Source organism: Sporothrix schenckii, assembly GCF_000961545.1.
Source record: "Sporothrix schenckii 1099-18 chromosome Unknown Cont44, whole genome shotgun sequence".
NCBI lineage: Eukaryota > Fungi > Ascomycota > Sordariomycetes > Ophiostomatales > Ophiostomataceae > Sporothrix > Sporothrix schenckii.
The window spans coordinates 6,211,732-6,228,102 of NW_015971145.1; the positions used below are offsets into that span (position 1 = coordinate 6,211,732).

General features: G+C 55.8%; 5 protein-coding genes across 5 annotated transcripts in view; 2 read left to right on the top strand and 3 right to left on the bottom strand.

Annotated features, from left to right (window-relative positions):
- SPSK_11007 (18S rRNA (guanine1575-N7)-methyltransferase) overlaps positions 1-322 on the top strand; it is a gene marked incomplete at both ends in the record, with an annotated part of 1,374 nt that extends 1,052 nt beyond the window's left edge. The window contains one exon of the mRNA XM_016737228.1: positions 161-322. Within this exon, the coding sequence (XP_016588676.1) occupies positions 161-322 (162 nt within the window). The remainder of the gene's footprint in view (positions 1-160) is intronic.
- A 635-nt stretch (positions 323-957) lies between these two features.
- On the top strand, positions 958-2,298 carry SPSK_09281 (isocitrate dehydrogenase (NAD+); the record flags this gene model as incomplete). Its single annotated transcript, XM_016735857.1, has 2 exons — positions 958-990; positions 1,180-2,298. 2 exons carry the CDS (start codon positions 958-960, stop codon positions 2,296-2,298), a joined length of 1,152 nt encoding a protein of 383 aa, XP_016588677.1.
- Positions 2,299-2,642: 344 nt separating this feature from the next.
- SPSK_10857 (FRE family ferric-chelate reductase) lies at positions 2,643-5,161 on the bottom strand (the record flags this gene model as incomplete). The annotated part of the gene is made up of 2 exons (XM_016737116.1): positions 2,643-4,566; positions 4,668-5,161. The coding sequence occupies 2 exons, from the start codon at positions 5,159-5,161 to the stop codon at positions 2,643-2,645; spliced, it is 2,418 nt and encodes an 805-aa protein (XP_016588678.1).
- Positions 5,162-9,296: 4,135 nt separating this feature from the next.
- SPSK_08569 (uncharacterized protein) lies at positions 9,297-11,869 on the bottom strand (the record flags this gene model as incomplete). Its single annotated transcript, XM_016735162.1, has 2 exons — positions 9,297-11,691; positions 11,757-11,869. 2 exons carry the CDS (start codon positions 11,867-11,869, stop codon positions 9,297-9,299), a joined length of 2,508 nt encoding a protein of 835 aa, XP_016588679.1.
- A 1,713-nt stretch (positions 11,870-13,582) lies between these two features.
- SPSK_08714 (g-protein coupled receptor) lies at positions 13,583-15,771 on the bottom strand (the record flags this gene model as incomplete). Its single annotated transcript, XM_016735302.1, has 2 exons — positions 13,583-14,980; positions 15,085-15,771. 2 exons carry the CDS (start codon positions 15,769-15,771, stop codon positions 13,583-13,585), a joined length of 2,085 nt encoding a protein of 694 aa, XP_016588680.1.
- Positions 15,772-16,371: the final 600 nt, after the last annotated feature.

The following is a 16,371-nucleotide window of genomic DNA, read 5'->3' on the forward strand; positions in this document are numbered from 1 at the left end:
TGCATACTGGGCGCAATGAGCTCCTTACAATGACGAAATGCCTGTTTATGATTTCCATAGTTTGCATTATCTTCGTTGTCGCGTGAAGACATCATGCAGTGCACTCAGTTTACTTAGCTGGCTCAGCCGTAATTCATATTGACGACAAGACGAGCAGCAGGCCATTGTTTCTATGGTCGCTGCATCGTCCAGGAGGCCGCACAATTGGCTGATGTCATTGTCGCAGCGCAACTCGTCGTATTGGGTTAGTGGGCAGGGCGGGCTGGGAGGAGCCAGTTACGATACGGACGAAGGTGGGGGTATCTATGATGCATGGCAGTGAGGTCGAGTTGTTGAAAGAATGACAGGAGATGAGGGCATCTACGGATGGTCCTGAGCTGTGCAAATGCAATTAGACGAGGATGGATTAGGAGTGCAGAGGAAGGAGCTGTGTTGCACCTCGCGATTTCGTGTTGGTGAAATGTGACCCCAATGCGGAAGCTGCGAGTGGAACTCTGTCCACTGTAAAATATCAGCGCTCGTTCCCCTGCGTGCCTACGTTTTTGCTTCGGCTTTGTTCGAGAAAAGACGGATTACGGCGGAGATTGGTCGGGGCTGCTGTCAACGACCGACGCTAGTCCTGTTTTGCAATGCGGGACCCACATTTCGCTCTGTCCGCCAGCTGCTACCAGCTGCAAATCTCTTATCGGCAGCCTTTACGCCGAAATGGGCCACATTTTGGGCCCAAACAGGTGCGGCATTTCGCGGGCTCGACCGCCCAGAAGGAGCGACTAACAATCACTCCCTTTGAACGGGTTTTTGCTTTTGATTTTTTTATCCGCTCAGAATTTGCTCTTGCTGCTTTTGCCACGAACACAAAAACATCACCACTTTGTGAGCCCATCGACCTCGAGCTGTGCTCTTCCTCCCAACCTCGCCCCTCCTCGATTGATTTTGCGCCCACCCTCGACCACAACCATGCTGTCCCAGCGTTCCGCGCGTGCGGCCCAGGTAAGCTGTCTCTGGCTCTTTCACGTGCTAGCCACCCCCCCTCCCCCCCTGCATCTTAGCTTGATGATGCTCTGCACATCGTCACAATACGATGCTCACCGCACGCTCACGAATCACCACCGACGACGACGATGCCACGGCCGATTGACTTGGTTCTCTTGGCACCATTGCTAACCCTGCCTGCCCCAGTCCCTCTTCCGGGCTGCGTCTACCACCCCCACCCCCGCGGCCGCCCGCTCGTTTGCGACCGTCCAGTCGGACATCTTCAAGCCCACCAAGTACGGCGGCAAGTACACGGTGTCGCTGATCCCTGGTGACGGCATCGGCGCCGAAGTTGCCGAGAGCGTCAAGACCATCTTCAAGGCCGACAACGTGCCCATTGAGTGGGAGCAGCTCGAGGTGTCGGGCGTGGACACGGCGTCGCCGACGGGCCGCACGGAGGACCTGTTCAAGGAGTCGGTGGCGTCGCTGCGGCGCAACAAGCTCGGCCTCAAGGGCATCCTGCACACGCCCATCTCGCGGTCGGGCCACCAGAGCTTCAACGTGGCCATGCGCCAGGAGCTGGATATCTACGCGTCCATCTCGCTGATCAAGAACATCCCTGGCTACCAGACGCGCCACGAGAACGTCGACCTCTGCATCATCCGCGAGAACACCGAGGGCGAGTACTCGGGCCTCGAGCACCAGAGCGTGCCGGGCGTCGTCGAGTCGCTCAAGATCATCACGCGCGCCAAGTCGGAGCGCATCGCCAAGTTCGCTTTTAGCTTTGCGCTGGCCAACAACCGCAACAAGGTCACGTGCATCCACAAGGCCAACATCATGAAGCTCGCCGACGGCCTGTTCCGCAGCACCTTCCACGAGACGGCCAAGGAGTTCCCCACGCTCGAGGCCAACGACATGATTGTCGACAACGCCAGCATGCAGTGCGTCAGCCGCCCGCAGCAGTTTGACGTGCTCGTCATGCCCAACCTGTACGGCGGCATCCTGTCCAACATTGGCGCCGCGCTGGTCGGCGGCCCCGGCATTGTGCCCGGCTGCAACATGGGCCGCGACGTGGCCGTCTTTGAGCCGGGCTGCCGCCACGTCGGCCTGGACATCAAGGGCAAGGACCAGGCCAACCCGACGGCCATGATCCTGTCCGGCTCGATGCTGCTGCGGCACCTGGGCCTGGACGACCACGCCAACCGCATCTCCAAGGGCATCTACGCCGTGATTGCGGAGGGCAAGGTGCGCACGCGCGACATGGGCGGCGTGGCCACGACACACGAGTTCACCAAGGCCATCCTTGACAAGATGGAGACGCAGTAAATGCTGTGGCGATGGGATTGCTTACACGTTGTACATGTTTCTTGGTTTTTGGCCGTGTTTTATTTTATTTCTTTGTGTTTCTTTTGTTTTTACGTCATCACTTTCGTGTCTCCCCAGCGTATATAGACAAACGAATTTAGTATTTATGCATTACGCCTTTCGGTCTCTTGGTGTTTGTTTACAGCCGTCATATCACGTTCGGGAACTTGGTGTTTTTTGGTTTCATTCAATGTTTAATACCAGGTCATGATTAAAAACAACAAGCAGCAGCAGCAATAACAACATGCCATGAATCAAATATATACGCTTCACCAATTTGTTAACACCATCCACCGCCCCTCCCTCTACCAGCCGAATCTCTCCTCAAAATACTCAATCGACTCGCGCGTCGACTCCATGTTCTGGGCCACGGCGTGGCGCACATTGTCGGCCAGGTCGCTCGGCCCGCAGACCATGATGCCTAGGCGCGCGTCGGTGTCCTGGACGGACTGGGCCATCTTGCGTACGACGGAGAGGACATCGGGACGGCCACTCTGGATGCGGAAGCCAGAGGTGACGGCGGCAGCAGCAGGACTCTCCCCTTGCAGCACAACGCCCTTTTCCGTGGCAAACCCACTGAGAGCAACCTCCTTGTCGGCACCCGTGTCAGCGCTCGTCTCCTTGACGGACGCAACGTGCGCGTCGTCCACATCCGCGCAGGACGATGCCGTGGACGAGTCCGACACGGACGAGGGCTGCTGTTTTGTGCCCGTCAGGTGCAAAGACACAGTGACATCTGGGCGGTTCCGCAGCCCGGCAAGCGGGCCATCGGCAAGGAAGCGCAGGCACGCCTCGCTGCGGTCGGCCCAGATGAGGGTCATGTGGCGGGTGCGCGTGGGAATGCGGCCATGGGCACCGACAGCGTCGGCACCCTGCTCGACGCGGCGGACGTGGTCCTGGAGGTAGGGCAGGACGCCGGCGATGCCGGACCCGCCCGCCACGAGCAAGACCTGGTCGAATGTGTGGAGGGGCTCGGCATTGCCGTAGGGGCCCTCGAGCAGCATGGCGGGCGCCATGGCCATGTGGGCGAGGGTGCTGCCAGCACCAGCCTGTGCCGTGCACGCGGTGCGGAGCTTCTTGGTCCAGCCGTCGTACGGACGGATCCAGAACTGCAGGTGCAGGTCGCCGCCGTCGGTGGGCGTGTCCCGGTGCCAGTGGCCCAGTGTGAACGGGTGGTTCTCCCAGCCAAACAGGCGCAGGGGCTGGTACAGGAAATAGTGCTGACCGGGGCCGGGGAACAGCCTGGCGTTGCCGGGCACGACGTCCACGACCAAGAGGTTGGCGGCCTCGTTGTACGTGACCGTGGCCTTTGTGGTCTGCAGGCGGCTGCCGACACGGTTGCGGCTGCGGCTGCGAACGTGCAGATTGACATAGGCCTGGCGGACGAGACGCAGAAAACGGTCAAAGCCCCAGAGAATGCAGGCCGTCAGGATAAAGGGGTTGTTGTAGTCGCCGAGGGCAAAAATGGCGGTGTGGTGGTAGAGGAAGACGAGCAAGAGGACCGAGAGCACAATGTGCACCAGTAGAAAGTGCTCGTAGAGCTTGTTGCGCAGGACACTAAACGAAAAGAGGACAATGAAGCTCATGACCGCGACGGCGGCGACGCCAAAGCACCACCAAGCCTTCGCATAGCTGGAGCGGTATTTGTCTCCGCTGCCGGACGCAAAGTAGAAACAGGTGAAGGCGATGCCGTGCACGATGCCCTGGAGAGTGGCGAGGCGGGCAATGTGGCGGTGGAAAATACTAAAGGTGCCGAAGCTCCAGCCGGTCAGCCACAGGAAGACGTTGTTGCGGCCGGCGAAGAGCCACATCAGGGGCAGGTTGCCGTAGGACATGACGCCGGCGCGCTCGGCAACATAGCGCCAGATCTGGGCGGCGGGCACGGGCCAGAAGGTGTTGCCGCGGAAGCTGTGGATGTTGACGGCACCGAGGACGATGCTGATGGTCCAGTAGGCGGCCACGACAAACGTCTCGGCGCGCGTGGGGATCGTGCAGCCGAGGAAGCGCCGCTGGTGGTAGGGCGGCAGGGCGCTGGGCGTGACGACATACTTGCGGAGGACGGCGGCCACTCGGCCGAAAGGGGTAGACGGCTTGGCGTTGCCGGTGGGCTGATCATGGCGCTCGGCGTCGGCGTAGACGTAGCCCTGGCGGCTCTCCATGGCCTTGTAGACAGCGTTCTGGACTATGCCGAAGACGAGGACGATGGCCCAGAAGCCGTAGCCGGCGAACCTGGAAAACTGTTAGTGGTGATCGAGCAGACACATCTTGGCATCGTGCTGCCGTGCTTGACGAAAGAGAGGGCTAAAGAGAGGGCCAAAGAGAGGGCTCACGTGTAGTAGGCACGCAACCGCTGTTCGTAGTCGCGCCAGTGCTCCGAGCGGCGGCTGATGTCGAACCAGGCCTGGGACATGAGAAAGGGGGCGGTGACGTTGGCGCTCTTTCGCAGCGTCTTGGCCTCGTAGACGGGCAGCGCGGCAATGGCCTCCGTGGTCAGGTTGGCGGCATAGTCGGACGCCGCGGCAAACGGCACGTTGGCCCGACGCAAGCACTGCGCATTCAGCCCCGCGACGCCGGGCTGCCACTCCTCCGGGGGGCAGTAGGTATAGAGCGAGGCGTACATGCTGACGACGGCGTTGGGGTTCTGGCACGCGGCGCCATAGCTGCTGCCATAGCCGACACCGGGCCATGCGTATTTTCTGTACACGAAGAGCAGGGTCACACCGCACTCCTGGTTCTCCTTGACAAAGCCGAACGGTGTGCCGGCTTGCACGGCGCCTGAAAATAGCAGGAATGCGACGGCAAGCCGCGTCAATGGTGACATCATGACGATGTGCGTGAAGGGGAGTGCTTGGTGGAGGGTAAAAGACAAAAGGACGAAAGAAAACAACTAAGAATAAAAAAAGCAGAATAACAAAACAAAGTATCAACTGCAACTGTGCCAAGGGCCGTCTGTCAAGCAAGCAATATGACTATGGCGTCGAGGACAGCGAGCTGAGAGGGACAACGACGGAAAATGGGAAATGATCGACCGTCCGATGGACGACGTTATGATATATAGTTGTATACTTGGAGTGTGGAGAGTGAAGAAAGTCCTCAGGCCAGACGAACCAAACACAGGCAGAGAGGGAAAGGGGAAACAACAAATCAACACGCCAAAAAACAAACTCAGAAGCGCCGTAGACGGTGTATAGATATGTGGTATCTTCGGCGGCCCTTTGGGTGGTGAAGGAAAGAACATATGCTAAGAAGAAAAAAAAGAAGAAAGAAAGAAAAAAAAAAAAAAAAGAAAAGCGAATACACAAAAGTGACAAGAGACAGAGAGTAGAAACTTACAACTCCGTCCTCATAAGTCTGTGATCGGCATCCCGTCCGCAGCCACCGTCCACACTTCGTCCTTTTCTCTAGTCTGAGCGGTGCAAGTGGTGCAAGTACACATGTCCGCACTGGTTCCATGGACTAAGTCACTATTAGAGGCAGAAAGAGGACGAGAAGAGGCCAGAGTCTAGGGCGAGTATTGTGTGGCAATGCGGCATCTGCGTTGGATCCTCTTTTGTTCTCATGTAGACTGAAGTCTACCTCTGCGTATTGCGTGGCTCCGGACGTCTATTTCTCTCATTCGTCTTGCGGTGTTTGTCTTTATTTTTTTTTCTTTTTTTTTTTTTTTTTTTTTTTGCATTTCCGGCGTGCTCTATCTGTTCTTTTCCATCTCTTGCATCTCTTTGCATCTCTTTTTACACGCCAGTTCTGGGCATCGCACTCTTGTTACACAATACCATGCTTTCTTCAGCTTCTCTTCACGCCCAATCTCCCATGCACCTTTCTTAGTCACCGTTTCCCACTGTTAACATCAACTCCGCGCAAATACCCGTTGAATCAATAATTAATCAACCAAAGGGATGAATCATGCAGGCCACTCTCTCAACAGTCCATCTGTCTGCCCATCCATCACTGCGAGGCGGATTGACGGTTCTTCTACCACCTAGACCAACTGAGATACGCCACATCGAGAATAGACAGCACGAGTTGTGTATCTGCCTCTCCCATTTCCTACAACCCCAGTCGTGGCCTTTTGGCGTGCACAACATTTTTCCAACACAGAAATTGTAGATCCATGATTACTTACTGCAAGGCCCTACGGCCAGTACGCTTAACCCCCCAAGATTGTCTCTCCCTAGATGAAAAGGGCTTGTTAGATAAAACATTAAAAACGACGCCATATTTCCCAACATGCTACTCACTTGTGATTGCTGTCCGCCGGAGCTATCGGGAGGGAAGCCGAGGAGATATCAAACCAAAATGGGTCGGGCAAGTGGTGCGAGGGATGGAAAGTATTTCCACACGAGGGGTTTTATGAGGTTCGAGGCGCAAGGGAGAAATAAACCAAACAAAAACACCTGGACGGCTGAAACGTAACGGACCCTGGCCCAAGCAACCATGCAGTCTAATCAGATGGACAAAAGACGAAAGTGAAAATTCTTCGAACTCACCCAAGTCAGGGCACGGTGCACGGTTCGTCGAACGGGCACTAGCACAATCTGATAAAAGCCGTAGACGTATGTAGTCCTTCCACCAAAAAGGCTAGAGAAGATCCAAAAAATCAGAGTCCCGGCCGAGGCTAAGATACGAATAGTCCATTTGTGCATCAGTGCCACAGACAAAGCTGTCTCGTGTCAGATCCGGCTCCCAGCTTTCTCAGTCTCCATGTTCAGTTTCAGTTACATTACTCCTTGTGCTCGTGCGTCGTGTATTCAGTCCTTCAGATAATTTCTTTGCTGCTTTCATTTTTTTTTGGACCTCTTTTTCACTCGGATGTTTATATTCGCTCCTCTTACCACAATCAGATTAGATTAGATGGAGTCCAGCTCCTTGGCGTCTTTTCCACAAGCTTCTGACCCGCCAGTGCCCTTGCAGCACTACATAGTCTCAACACCCCCACTCGCGTGACCAAGGACAGATGCAGCTAAAAAGAACCAGGAAATGGAGACGGGACATTATGGGCTCGAAATGAGGACCAAGCATGCCGACGTCGGGGACCATTTTCAGTCCACAAGACGCATCCAGACTCTTGACCGCCCAAGTTCTTGTACCCACCAATAGCTGATATGCAAAGACAAAGTACAAAAGGGTATAAAAGCTTGTCAACCACAAAGGACGCAAGGCAGAACCCTAGACTATGATACGATATGATGGGCGTTTTTACTATTGGAAAGCTGGCACCCCAGGATAAACGGAGAAAATGGGCATGGATGGGCATGGTGGCATTCACCGTTCGATTGCAAGACCGCTTTTCTACGCCATGGGACGTGACAAGTGATAGTTTGAAATAAAACCCCTAACACAGCTGAGGCCACAAATATGGGACCTCGTCCCCATTTCGGACAATTGACTTGTTCGCCCGCAACAGAACCTTGGTAAATACAGCGTCCGCCGGCGTGGGATTCTCCATCTGTCGGAATTCATCGGTTGGACAACTTCTCCTGGTCACCGTAGCTTCTCGTTTGTTCTGTGGGGAGAGAACACAACCTGGCGCGTTTTCCGGCAAATATTATGCCATGCCCTGCACTAAGTCACTAGTTGGAAGAATGGACCGATCTGATAAAAACGACGTACGGCTAATGCCTGCCGAAAGCAAGGGCCGGAAGTCGAGGGGTTGCTAGAATATATCATCGTATCTCGTCGCTCAGGCAATTCTCCCAAGTAAACCCGACCAACAGCTAAGAAATCACTTAGAGGAGGGCAAGAGGCTAGCTTCCTAGAAACTGTCCATTACTGTTGTACTTTAATAAAAGAGAACAAATGGAAAAAGACAAAAGACAAAGCCAAATAGCTAGCTCTAGCACAGAGACGACGTGCTACATGGACCAAGGCCTTAGACTTCTTAGTATGTAAATCTGCAAATCTGCCGTCTCAAAGGCTCACAGGATGCGAGCTGAATATCACGAAAGGACGCAGCAACAATAAACATATTATGACAAAGTGAAACGGCCACAAGACTGGGCAGACAACCGGCATCGGCGACTGGTTCACACGGCCACACGTGCTATAACGTAGCTGATGGACTTGTGTTTCGACTAAACTTAGCAGGGAAAAGTAATCGAGAGTTGCAAAGAGGTCTGGAAAGAATGCTGTTTTAGTTAGGTTTATGCGTTTACACAGCCAGTATCCTTCTTTCTTGCGTCATTTTTAGAAACATTTGCATGTGTTGATTTTAAAGTAATATATAGAGAAGTAGTGAACATGAAAGAGTTTTCATCACAAAAAGGGGGGGAAAAACTGATGCAAAACCATCTGATAACTCGACCATCGCTAGCACTAGCCCGTTAGATAAAACTTACCGTCTACATTGACATGGACATCACCGTGGGATCCCATAGGGTTACAGTCCTTGCTAGTTTTACTATTTTATTTTCTTCCGCGTACTAAAGAAAGTAAAATGCAACAGCGGAATTCAAGCTTTTGCTGGTTTTGAGTGGATTTGTTCGTTTGCTCCTTATTTTAGGGTTAAAAATTATGTGCCCTTCTATCCTGGCCACTGTGTCCATTGTCATGAATTATTTCGTACCTCTATTGTGCTTTTCTGCCATGCCTCACTTGCCATATCGATTTACAAAGAACGTCACGCGGAAGGTCGACTACGAGACCATAATAAACCATCAAGAGCCGTGGATACAACAAAAGTCGTCATACATATCGCTTCTGAGTTGTGTGTAGAATTCTAATCGGATGCCGTCGATGCTGTGTACAGAGGAGCAATGCGTAGTAAGAGGAAAAGGGTCAAAATACATAGACATGCAAAGTACAAAAGAAAAAAGGGGCTAGAGACGGACGGGGGAGATACCTCGTCAAACCATGAACCAAACAACCCAAAAGGTCAAAGCAATCGTTAACCAACTCCAGCTCGTTTCAAAACGCCTTACACCGTCTCTCCAACCCCCCCAAGAAAAAGAAACCTTTCAATCCTACACGGCCTCTTCGTCGAGAGGCTCGACACGCACGAGAATCTCCTCAAGAAGACCTTCAAGAAATGTGCCCACGTCCTTGCCCATACCGACAGGCTCAGCCTTGTCAAAGTGGTCAATCTCCTTGCAGACATGGGCAAGCTTGTACACCAGCCGGCGGATCTTGTCGTGAGCTACTTCAGCCTGGGCCACCTGGGCTCGCTGCTGCTGTTGTAGCTCAACACCAGCCGCAGTCGTCGCGGTTGTCGTGGCGGTACGGGCCAGCTTCTGCACGCGGATCTGCCTCCGCTTGAGGGCTTCCTCGAGGGCAGGGAAAATGACGTCGTTAAGCGCATCAAGGTCACCATTGGGGTTGGCCGGGGCCGGCGAGGGAAACGAGACGGGCGTGCCTGTCGGCTCAGGTAGGGCAAGTAGCTGGTTCTGAGATGGCACCGCATTGGACCGAAGCTGGTGTTGCTGCTGCTGCTGCTGCTGCTGTTGTTGTTGTTGTTGAGGCCATGCGGGTAGGTTGTTTGAGATCTGTGCATTCTGTTGCGGCGGGAACATCGCCTGGCCCTGCTGCGGCACGGGTAGCCCTGGCGGTGGTTGTAGGACGGTTTTTGGCTGCAATGGCTGTTGTACCAGTGGCCGTACCTCGGTACTTGCCTGCGCCGCTGCACCGCCGCGGAAAGGAGGGATCTCAGGCAGCTGCATGGGACCAACACGAGACTGAGGACGGGACGACGAAGACCCGGCCAGCGATGGAATTGCTGGTGCCAGAGAACCTGGCTCCATGTGTTGTTGTGAGCTCTTGGAGACTAGGGAATGCCGCTCGTTCTGCCGATTCGGTGGCTGTTGGAATGGGTCAAACGATGCCGAGGGCTGCCGTGACGGTGAGTTGATGGCGGAGGCGAGATTCATGCCGCCCATATCGCGCTGCAGCTGGTCCGACAGTACGCGGTCGTAGTCGGGCGATGGCTGCACGGGAGACGCGTTCTCTGCCGTGGGGCGCAGGTCTCCGTTGCTGTTGCTGCTGGCAGCCGCTCGTGGTGTTTCGGGTAGATGTGGCTGAACATACTGTTGCTGTTGTAGTTGCTGCTGTGCTAATTGTTGCTGTTGCTGTTGCTGTTGTAGCTGATGTTGTTGTTGTGCTTGGAGCTGCAAAGACTGCAGAGACGGCTGGGAGAGGGGACCAGGGCCGCCGGTTGGCGGCGGTATGTTGATCATGCTCGAGACCGGTTTCCGTTGAGGACTGACTTGCCGCGCCGTTCCAGATGTTGCCGAGGCAGATGCTGCTGTTGCGGCTTTGAGGGTGTCGCGTTCGCGGTCAAAGGTGGCCTTGGTCGGACTGCGGCTGGTTTCCCGCCGCGTTTCGCCGTAGTCGTCGGAGGATTCACTGGACCGCGACGAACGGGCGTTCGTGGCTGCCTCATCCATGGCATTGAGGCCGGGACGGAAGCCCGGATGCGGCTGAGCATACCCAGGCGGTCCGCCGCCGCCACCCACCAAGCGAACGGTGCCAAAGTCCCACATGTCCTCGTTGACAGGCTCACGGTCAGCAGCAACACCGCCATGCCCCTGTCCTTGCTGCGTATGCGTGTGGCCGCCATCGTCGTCGTCGTAGTCGTCTTCATCCCCACTGCCCTTATGTGTGGCACTCCATCGGCTGTGGCGCTCGATGAGCTCCGTTAGGTAGCTTGTCTTCTTGGCGCGACGGATGAAGGGGTGGCGGAGCAGGTCGCGGGCGGTCGGCCGTTCTTTGGGGTCGCGGCGCAGGCAGACCTCGATAAAGTCCTTGAATGCCTTGGTGAAGTTGCCTTCAAGGCGTGGCGGTGGGTTTTTGGGGATGAGAAAGAGCACCTTCATGGGGTGGATGTCGGCGTAGGGCGGCTCGCCGTTGGCCAGCTCAAGGGCGGTGATGCCAAGGGACCAAATGTCGGCCTTGTGGTCGTAGCCGGACTGCTTGATGACCTCGGGGGCCATCCAAAACGGCGTACCGACAAAGGTGTTCTTCTTGGTCATGGTGGCGGACAGCTGGCCGGAAACACCAAAGTCGGCCAGTTTGACCTGGCCGTTGGAGCCGAGCAGGACGTTTGCGGCCTTGATATCGCGGTGGAGCTTCTTGTCGGCATGGAGGTAGTCCAGGCCGAGCAGCAGCTCGCGCACAATGATGGCAATGTAGTCTTCGCCAATGAGACCGGGCTTCATGAGATCGGCACAGCTGCCACCGGAGCAGAACTCCATGACGATCCACAGCTCGGCGCCTTTGGCATAGGAGCCGTAGTATTTGGTGACATAGGGGGATTGGAGCTCGGACAGAATGGCAATCTCTTGGATAATGTCCTCGACCTCGTCCTCGGCGCTTTCAATATCGATAATCTTGATTGCGACGGCCTGGCCAGTCCGCTTGTCGACGCTGGAACAGTTAGATGCTTGACCAGAAACAGAGCACCCCCAGGACGCAAGGACCCATCAACTCACCCTTTGTAGACCTTGCCGAAACTGCCTCCTCCAATGCAGTACTCTTTTGAGTATAGCTGCTCCGGGTCGGCAGAACCGGTCCCCTGGTTGTAGTCGTCGTCTCTGCTCGCCATGGTTGGCAACGTGCTCCGAGGCGTGTCACCGTTGTTTCCTTTCTCGTCTATTGAGAGCAGGGCATGGAGGGATGTAGTGTATTAAAGGAGAGGAAGCGGAGAGGCTGTCGTCGTGGCCGTCTTGCTCTGCTATCTCGCCGGCAATCTGAATCGTCCGGGGCGCAGGATGGGAGTGCACGGGCACAACAGACTCTGTCGCCCACAGGAGTTGTCAATTGCCGTCACCCCGTATGTCGTAGACCCGAGGTAGCGGCCGTGCTCACGGTTGTCTTCGAGAAGAGAGAGAGAGAGTTGTGCAAGACGCTGATCCAGAAACGAAGCAGACCTCCAGGGCCTGCCGTGTCGCGCCGTTGCAGCGTTGTCGAGCGTCGAGCCAGTTGCGACTGTCGACAGGTATGAAGGCAAAGAATGTGAATGGACGCCACGGTTGTCTTCGTCGGCAGTCGTTGTCCGAGGTGTTGGCTGGTCGTGTGGTCGTCGCGGCGTGTTGCCAAAAAAAGAAAAGAAACAAGTCGTTCGAATGTAATCGCTATAGGATGAGCTGATTGCGAGGGGATACAAAAATGAACGGAACGACAGAGAATGAAGTCGCTTTGTTGACAGCCAACGGACGGGACTGGACGAGACTCGACTGGACAGACAGGAAACCGGTCTGTCAATCAATATCTCGTGGGCAGCGTGCCAGTTGCGTCGCCAGAAAAAGACGGAGACGCGAGTGAGAAGAGGGCTGAGGTGCAGGAGAGCGGGTCGCCAGCAAAAACTAGGGACAACACAGTGAAGACAGTGAACATAGTGGGGAAGGAAAGGAAACGGCGGGGTAACGGCGGTGACGGTGCGTGGGCGTAAGCAGGCGTACTACTATTGTTGTGGGTTGCAACTGCCACAGCTGGGAAAAGACAACTGAATGTCAGACTGCAGCATACATGAACACACAGTGCAACACGGCAGGAGATCGCCGGTGACGTGCAGGAAGGAGGGAAGGAGGGAAGGAGGAAGATGCACCGATTGGCGGTTTCCTATTCCATCATTCTGTCGAGTGCGTTTCTACGGTGTGCGGAACGAGTGACCCAGTTGGCTGTTGTTTACTTTTTTGGTGACAGGATTTTGTGTTTTGGTGTGGCTTGCTAAATGCGTTTGTTGAGAGATTGATGCTGCGGTTCTCACACCCAGTCATTTTTTCTTTCTTGTCTCCCCTCTCCTCTTATTCTGCACGCACAACCGGCCCCAGTGGCCCTTGAAACACAGGCCGCAATTTGACTAACGGAAAGGAAAGAAACAAGATCGGCCCAGCCGAGCCAACCAAAGCTCGAATCCAGAACTAAAACGCAGTTCAGCTCAGGTCCCAACGCGCCAACAGAGACGGCAAGACGCGCCATGCCTTGGGGACAATGCCAAGGTACAAGCTCGTTGCCAAAGAGCAGTGACTACGGTTCGTGATTGGCTGGGAAGAGCCGTGGTCGTTGGTGGCTAAACGACAACAGAAATTATCACAAAAATCTACGATATGAGGTGTCATACGACAGACCTTATTCAACACGGAGTACACTTGGCATTTTGTTCAGAACCAACGGGATAAGATGACTAATACAAGTAGAAACACGACAGGATATACCAACAACACAAAACACAAAATACGTCGACTATGCATGACAGACGCAGAAGCAGATCCAAAATAGCCCATCTCACCTCGGCCTTTGTCTTCTTCCACGCCCCTCACGTGTCCAACTGGCCGCCGCGCTGGACACGCAATGTACCCAACCGTGGTGGACTCCGTGGACTGCGCTGGCCGGGTGGCGGTCCGAGGTCCATACTCGCAGCCGGTCGTAGCCTCCGGTTTCCAGCGGCGCGCAGTCCGGGGCTGCTGCTGCCAACAGTGGAGTGCTCGTTGAAGCCGTCGAGGCCGTCCAGACCGTCACTCTCCGTGTCGTTCTCGTTATAGCTGTGGCGGTGGCCATGGACGGCGCTCGCCCCGGGGCCAACACCAGAGCCAGCGTCGGCTGTGCCACTGCGTGACGACGAACCCAGATGGCTCTGGCTATAGCTACGGCTTCGCAAGGGCGACAACGCCGTGCCCATGGACGCGCCGCCGCCACCACCTACACCTACACCATCCTCGCCAGAACCGGCTACCAATATCCCTGGAATACGACCGCTGCTTATGCCGACCAACTCCTTGTCTCCGCCATCGCCACCGCCACTGCTGCCGCCGCCGCGCAGCCGCGCCAGCCCTCCGTGGACCCGTCCGCCGACCCGGCGCATCCAGCGCGACCGTGCGTACCGCCGGCCGACCTCGCCACGCAGCAAGCTCCAGCTGGTGGAAAAGTAGATGACGGCGTTCCAGACGCCCTGCAGCGGCAAGACGGCGGCACTGGCAATGTTGAGGCCGTAGCTGATCCGGGCCGGATACACGAGTGTGTACACCCGGTTGATGGAGCTGGGCGTCCAGGTGACGAGAACAGAAATGGCAAAGACAAACGAGGTGCGCAAGTAAGCGAGCTTGACGGGGTCCATGTGGCGCAGTTTTCCAGTGAACCGGTGCCAGGCGTGGCGACCACGCTGGGCCACGGAGATGTGCTGCGACGTGCGAGCGCGGCTGCCCCGGTTTTGAAGGTGGCCGCGGTGCACGTGGTGCGAGTGCGCGAGGTGGCCAAAGGGGCGGTGGCCGTGGGACGAAACGAACTGCGGCTGCAGACGAAACGCCGAGCTCGCGTGGGCGTTTCGCGACGACTGCCCCATGGGTTGGAAGCCGTGGGGCGGCGCCGGCGAGGTGATGACCGTGGTGGACGTGGCCTGGTACGCAGCAGCACTGGGCCCGCTGTGGATGCCACCGTAGTAGGCAGCCGGTGGCGGCGAGACTGCATGGCTGCCGCCTATGTTGCGTTCTTCGTCTATGCGGTGGTGCATCTGGTCGTGGAGATTGACAAAGGCGCTGTTTGTGCTGTTGTCAATTGTCTGTGGGAACGGTTCGTCGCTCCAAAGGCACTGCATGGGCGATGCGAGGGGTGTCATCGGCGGGGTGCGCTCGCTCGACAGAGCCGTCTCGCAGACGTCGGACGTGATCTGCACTTCGGTCATCACCGTCGCGTACATCTCGGGTTGTTTTGTGAGGTTCTGCAAAGCAAGCCAGAGTGTCAGTGATTTTTGTCTTCTCCCTGTACACAAAGACATGAGAATGGTCCCTTTCTCCCTTCCCCTCCCGCCCCCCCGGATCGTACCTTGTCTGCCGAGTCTCTTACCTCGGAGCTCGACAGGTCTTTGGCCTGGTTGCTGAGTGTCAAGTTGCGCAGCTGGTTGCGCTGGTGGAAGACGTGGTAGCCGACGGCGACGTATATGACGGCCGACAGGAAGATGCACACCCAGATGGGGATGTAGTACGAGTAGATGCGCAGCGCGTTCCAGCTGTCGCCGATCCAGCACCACAGCGTGGCATCGCCGTACACGGGACCCTTGTCCGCGTTCTGCACGTACAAACACACAATCGCCGGGATCATGGGCAGCCCAAAGCACCCGAGGCAGTACACCCAGAGATGGCGACGGAACGTGGTCGGGTTCGCCGAGTGGAAGAACACCAGGTACACGTTAAAGGCCATGGCAAACGACCACATGGGGTCGGACTGCATAAACATTTCCAGCAAAAACGCCTGCGCGCGGCACAGCGTGCTGTTGCCGCCCTGGGCGATGCCCGACAGGCCGATGAGGCTGGCCGTGCTGGCGCCGATGTTGGCAATGGAAGCGAACAGGATAAACGTGTTGGGCACCGTCCGCAGCCGCTTGAAGAGGGCAAAGGTGACGACGATGAGCAGGACGCCAATCATGGAGAGTGACGCGCCGGCGCGCTCAATGCCGACGACAACGCTGGCCTGTTGTCCCGAAAGCTGCATCGTGGCCAGATCATCATTCATGTCGAATCTGTCATGTGGTTGTGGTTAGGCGAATTACAAAAGGTTGGGATGAGAGGGAGTGGGAATGAAAAGGCAAAAAAGAGAGAAAGAAACGATGTTAACAACGGCAAGGTGAACAGATGATGGTGATAAGTGAAAGGATGCTGTTGGAATGAAAGAAATTCGTAAAAAACAGACCAAATGGAACATTCAGCGAACGAGACAGTGACCAAGGAGTCCAAAGGAGACAAGGGACGCAGAGGCGGCAGAGGATGAGTGGAGGAAATGGAAATGCGTTGGCTGGCTAAGAACTATGGAATGTCCTTTGGTCATCAGCTACGTCTCCTTCGTTTTCAATGTGACGGAGGGTGGGAGATGGGGAAAGGGCCTTGCTGGGTTGGGAGTACCAGGCTCGTCAGACCAGAGAGGAAGTGAGGGACGGGGCAAGGAGTTGATGCGAGAGGAGGAGAGCGCGCAGAAAAGGACAAGATTGAAAGTCAGGAGTACAAAATGACAAGAGGACAAGGTCAGGAGGACAAGAAGTCAAGACGCCACACGAACCATGTTGAGGGCGCACAAGATCGGACAAATATGGAACAACACTGTGCTTTGACAGAGTGA